Source organism: Augochlora pura, chromosome 5, assembly GCF_028453695.1.
Source record: "Augochlora pura isolate Apur16 chromosome 5, APUR_v2.2.1, whole genome shotgun sequence".
NCBI classification, from domain to species: domain Eukaryota; kingdom Metazoa; phylum Arthropoda; class Insecta; order Hymenoptera; family Halictidae; genus Augochlora; species Augochlora pura.
Window position 1 is genome coordinate 8,866,520 of NC_135776.1, and position 6,411 is coordinate 8,872,930.

The 6,411-nt window shown below is 32.4% G+C and overlaps 1 protein-coding gene across 1 annotated transcript; it reads left to right on the plus strand.

Annotated features, from left to right (window-relative positions):
- The first annotated feature begins 2,107 nt into the window (after positions 1 to 2,107).
- LOC144470003 (uncharacterized) lies at positions 2,108 to 5,712 on the plus strand. Its single transcript, XM_078180765.1, has 2 exons — positions 2,108 to 5,435; positions 5,507 to 5,712. The coding sequence occupies exons 1-2, from the start codon at positions 2,108 to 2,110 to the stop codon at positions 5,710 to 5,712; spliced, it is 3,534 nt and encodes a 1,177-aa protein (XP_078036891.1).
- Positions 5,713 to 6,411: the final 699 nt, after the last annotated feature.

Below are 6,411 nucleotides of genomic sequence, written 5' to 3' on the forward strand. Positions count from 1 at the left end.
TTGCGCCAGCAGATCAAGCCTTTCATTGGTCATCATTTTTCATTAATATCTCGTAAACAATGCCTTGTAGAAGATCTTCGCTAAGGAAAAAGTTGCTTCAAATGACCTCAGGAAAACTCCATTTCTTGATTGCTAGTGAATTTTAAGACACCCTGTGTAACAGATATATACTAAGTGTCTCGTGGAAATTAATTTACTACAATATCTATCAATCTATTGATGAAGTGAAATATTTTTTTAAAATAACAGTTGAATGGTTTCAGAAAACGCAATCAGATATGATTAGTATTCTTGCTGATAAGCATGTAGAAATCATATAGACCATAATTCTATTATCTTACGTGGAATCTCACGTTCCTTATCGTTTCTCATCACGAGATTCTTTATAAAAAAAAAAACTATTGAAATGATTATAGTGAAAAGTAGTTATTAGTTGAGGAGCTATTGATTACTATTTGAAATATCTTTTGTATCGTCAATTGTTTATCGGATAATCGTGACGATCGGTTTAAATGGTACACACTGTATACGTACGAACAAGGGAACTATATTCTCAAATTCAGTTCTTTTATTACTGCACTGTCTGTTTCGAATGTTACGTCCGAAAAAGGTTTCTATTAACAAATTAAAGTTTCTGTGTCAAACAATCAATTTTTCATTTTGTTTTAGAGAATTATATTACTTTTTCCATTTATCCAATTATTACTATTGAATAATTTTATTAATTAATTCCCCAATCCTCTTTATAGCCAAATAAGAAAGATAACCTCAGCTAAGATAATTAATTATCAAATTACAATTTGTAATCAATTTCTCCCATGTTCAATTTTAAATTAAATTGAATCGAACGATTATTAAGCGAAAACAAACTGAGATTTCCAAGTTTTCATCGTATACAATTACGTTTTAATAGAATCAAATTAAAACTGCAGCTTGATAAGTTCGTGATTACTAGACTGCGGTATTTTATGCAAATTCTCCTTTTCATACGTCACTTCACAAAAACTGTATTCAAAGCAAAGTTTCTTTCGTCGATTACAAAATTGCTTAATGTAAGATGAAAATAAAAATGCCATTGGACATTGTTGATTCATACGTTTTCTTTCATTTTGATAACCAGCACATGGCATAAATGCATGAAGATCCGTAGTCTAGTAATTGCTGCTACTAGAGCAATGTATGTAATAAACAAACGGATTATTTGTGTCTTTATCCAAGGAATATTCATGTTCCGTGTCCTTGGAACAGAATAGAAGATCGTCATATAAATAAATGTAATTACGCAAACCTAATTTACTTTGCTACGAAGGATAATCCTGCTCGCATTATGCAAGTATAATGGGTGTCGTGTAAATGTATTATACATTCAACGCTTACGTTTCTCGAGAAGGAGAGAACCATGACATTCTTAATTGCTATTGTCAAACTAAATCAATGATCAAATAAAACGCGACAAAACACGGTACATCATTTTATTAACATAATACAGATTTGAACTTGTGAACTTTGCATACGAGTGTTTACGTAATGCCATTTATTGTCATTAGTTATTTTAGAATAATATAATTATTACAAAACATAATTTTGTTAATATAAAATGTCATTTATATCATGTTATTTATTTGAATTATATCAGAACAGTATAAATCATCACAGAATACAATATATTATTTAATTAACGTAGTAATAATTTGAGTGACTAAGATTGAAATTAAATGTTTATATAATTTCATAATATCATAACGAATTACATTAGGACAATATAAATCATGATAAAACACAGTACATTATTTTATTAACATAGTGACGATACGAGCATCTAAAATCGAGATACATATGTTTATTTTAATGAACTACTTTACAACAATATAAATCATTACAAAATTGCATTATTTTATCATCATGGTAATAATAATGAATAATACTAGTAACGATATTTGTACGTATAACAACAATAATAATAATAATAATAATAATAATAATAATAATAATAATAATAATAAACCCCCTGTGGGTTCGGGGGTAAGAATAGGCCCACCGTTTTCTCTGCGTGTCGTAAAAGGCGACTAAAAGGGAAATCAACCATTTGTTGGGCTAACCCCCCCAAATGAGTATAAATGTGGTTCCTCAAGAATATGAAAATGCCTCGGACGAGCGACGTAACGGTCGAGGACGTCGCGGGAATCATCAGCTCGACCAAAACTATGACGAACAGGCATTCGAAAATGGACCAGCCAACAGTGCTGTGTCGGAGAATCAACCGACAACCACCAAGGCAGGACTACCAAGGCAACGCATCAAATGGACAGATGAAATGAATCGCACTGTGATGCGGTGCTACTTTAAAGCTACCCACCTGGAAAGACTGCACACAGGATATAGAACCGAACTACACCGCCTTTTCCTGCATCAATACCCAAACCTATCAAACATAGTCACAGAACAGAGAATAATAGACCAAAAGAGGACTATCATAAAAAATAATAGATTAACAACACACGAAATCCAACTACTAAAAGAAGAAACAGCCCAACAAATAAATAGTGCCGAAGAGACATCCAATACGCCAACACAAAATTCAGAACAACACACATCCAATCAACCAATGATACATGAACACTATATAGAAACAGACGAAACAATACTAACAAACATAGTAACAAACTCTACAACCCAACAAAAAGAAGATCAGCTTATACAACAATTGCAAAACACGATAGAAACAAATCTAGCATATTGGACAGGAACGGACCCAACAAATAGAAGACCTCTCCCAAAACTAATATACAAAAAAGACACACAAAAAATAATAGATATCACCAATCGACATATTATCACGCAATACATCAATGATCAAACGACAATAGAAGAACTACATCTAATAATATATATAACGGCCACTACAATCCTAACATGCAACGGACAGCAAATATCACAAACCACAGATGATAATAATAATAATCATCAACACAACATAAAGAACAAGAAACCAAAATGGCAGATAAGAATAGAGAAAAAGATTGACCAACTAAGAAGAGATCTAGGTCGCCTAACACAATATAAGAAAGGAAATAGATCAAAGAAAATAATAACACATATAGAGAGACTCACAAAGAACAGCAACAAAAATATACAAGAAACCACAGACACATGCAAACAAAAACTAATAGTATATGCAGCTAGACTGAAAAGATATAAAGAATCCAATGACAGAAAAAAGGAAAACGCTATATTCAGAAACAACGAAAAACAATTCTACAGAAGCATTCAAAATAAAAATGAATCATGCAACCCAGCACCAAATCAACAAGAAATAACAGATTATTGGAAAACCATATGGTCAGAAAACAAACAACACAATGAAAATGCCAAATGGATAAGGAAGGAAGAACACGATTATTCACACATAATAGAACAAACAGATCATACAGTAACAAAAGAAGAACTCTCAGAAACCATAAAAAACACACACAACTGGAAAAGCCCTGGGATCGATCAAATCCAAAATTTCTGGTACAAACAACTAACATCTACACACGAATACATAACAAAGCAAATCAACCACATCATAGAAAAACCCGACCAAACCCCAAAATTCCTGACAGAAGGTAAAACATACACCATACCTAAAAACAAAGATACACAAAACCCAGCCAACTATAGACCTATTACATGCCTACCGACACTCTACAAAATAATAACGGCCACAATATGCAAAAAAATAGACAAACATTTAACTCGCAATAATATTCTGACCGAAGAACAAAAAGGATGCAGAAAAAATAGTCAAGGTTGTAAAGAACAATTAATAATAGACAGCACCATCATGAAACAAGCCGAAAAAACACAACGGAACCTACACACATGCTACATAGACTACAAGAAAGCCTTCGATTCAGTACCGCACTCCTGGTTATTAAAAGTACTACAAATATATAAAATAGACCAGCAACTACAACAATTTCTGAAAGAAACCATGAAAAACTGGAGAACAAGAATCCACATAACCACCAAAACATATAAAATAGCAACAGATTTAATAAAAATAAAAACAGGCATCTTTCAAGGTGATTCCCTAAGTGCACTATGGTTCTGCATGTCCCTCAACCCATTATCAAACGCACTCAACAACACGAACTATGGCTACGCCATAAAAACGGACAACACCACACACCATAAAATAAATCACCTCTTGTACATGGACGATATCAAATTATATGGATCAAATACAACACACATAACAGGAATTCTCAAAATAGTTGAAAACATAACAACAGACATTGGAATGGAATTTGGTATGAACAAATGCAAACAACTACATATAGAAAAAGGTCGCTGGATCACAGAAGATGAACCAATAACGCTTAATAACCAAATATTAGATAACTTGGAACAAAACGAGACATACAAATATCTAGGCTTTCAACAAAACACACGAATCAATCATACGCAAATAAAGTCACACCTGAAAAAACAATATACGCAAAGACTACAAACACTTTTGAAAACGAAACTAAACTCAAAAAACCTATTTAAAGCAATAAATACATACGCTATACCGATCCTCACATATTCATTCGGCATCATAAAATGGTCCAACACAGATCTTGAAAACATGAACATAACAACAAGAACACAGCTAACAAAATATAGAAATCTACATCCAAACGCAAACAAAGACAGAATCACAATAGCCCGAGATCGAGGAGGTAGAGGCCTCATAGATATCCACATACTACACGCAAAACAGATCAAGTCGCTCAGAAAATACTTCCACAGCAAACAAACACCACTACACAAAGCCATAGTAATAGCTGACAAACATCACACGCCATTGAACCTAGCAAAACAGACACAAGACAATGACGAATACGATGAAACACAAATCTACCAACAAAAAATAGACACATGGAAATCCAAAGAAATACACAGTAAACACTGGTACAATGTAAATAAGGAAGAAATAAACAAAGAAAACACATATAAATGGCTGAAGAACGGACAACTCTTCCCGGAAACAGAAGGATTCATGATGGCCATCCAAGATCAAGTAATAGCAACTAAAAACTACAGAAAATATATAATAAAAGATAATGCAATAGAAAATGATACCTGTAGAAAATGCCACCAAACAAAAGAAACAATAGATCATATAATCAGTGGATGCAAACTCATGGCCGGACAAGAATACGTGGACAGACATAATATAGCAGCAAAAATAATACATCAGACAATAAAACAAGCATATGAAATTAGTACAAACAACATACCATACTACAATTACACACCAGAACCGATAATAGAAAACGAAAACTACATGATATATTGGGACCGCACTATACACACCGATAAAACAGTAATCCATAATAGACCAGATATAACAGTGCAGGACAAGAAAGAAAAAACTACCTACCTCATAGACATATCGATCCCCAGTGATACAAACATAATAAACAAATACAAAGAAAAAATAGAAAAATATGAAGATCTTAAAATTGAAATACAGAGAATATGGAAACAAAAGAAAGTTATAGTACTGCCGTTCGTTATATCAGCCACAGGAATCACACCACATTCATTCACAAAAAACTTAGCCAAATTAAAGTTAAAGGAAAAAACACACATGCACATTCAAAAAGCAGTAATATTAAAAACATGCCAAATAGTTCGGTCCTTCCTACAACAAGAAACATAAAAAAATACACCCAATAGTTTGAAAGAACGGTTAGACTTGGCTCTAAGCCCGTCAACCGAATCTAAACCCAGATGTAATACTGGAGGAAAAAGGATAATAATAATAATAATAATAGATATTAATTAGATAATAATTATTTGCATATTGATCTTTGATATATATAAATAATCAATATTAGCAACTTGGTTTACTGAAAAATCAATATAATACATTTTAGCAAAGACGAATAGAATGGAAACAACAAATAAAACGGAGCAGCACATTCGTTTCAAGAAAATTATTTCAGTGTTGCATCACCGACATTTCAATATTAATCAATGATTAAAAAAATTGGTAATTGCATCATTACGACTGTATCATGAAAAACATGATAATAATGCTTTCGCAATGTGCCAAGCAATTAAATGTGAAATACAACGGAAGAGTTACACGATTCTTCGAGTAGCTGTTTTAAATAATCTATGAATATCGTTTCAAAATATATCTGTAGAACAAAAGTGTAGGTGAGTAACTACTTAATCCCTTACCGTGTTTTAACGAGTCAGACTTGTGATGGAGATTTCTAGTGATAAGCTGTTAGGTGTCAGGTTAGTTTGATTAGGTGTTAAGTTTTAGGTTGATTAGGAATCGAATTTTATTCTTTTGTTACCAATATTTCAACATCCAAGTTGATGTAAGTACACAATAGATATAAAATTCCTTCTTCTAAGAAATTA

Bases quoted from the DNA above. Each gene is read 5' to 3' on its own strand.
- LOC144470003 (XM_078180765.1), top strand. From the start codon at position 2,108: ATGAGTATAAATGTGGTTCCTCAAGAATATGAAAATGCCTCGGACGAG. The intron at 5,436-5,506 runs GTGATACAAACA...ATTGAAATACAG, and splicing joins CATAGACATATCGATCCCCA to AGAATATGGAAACAAAAGAA.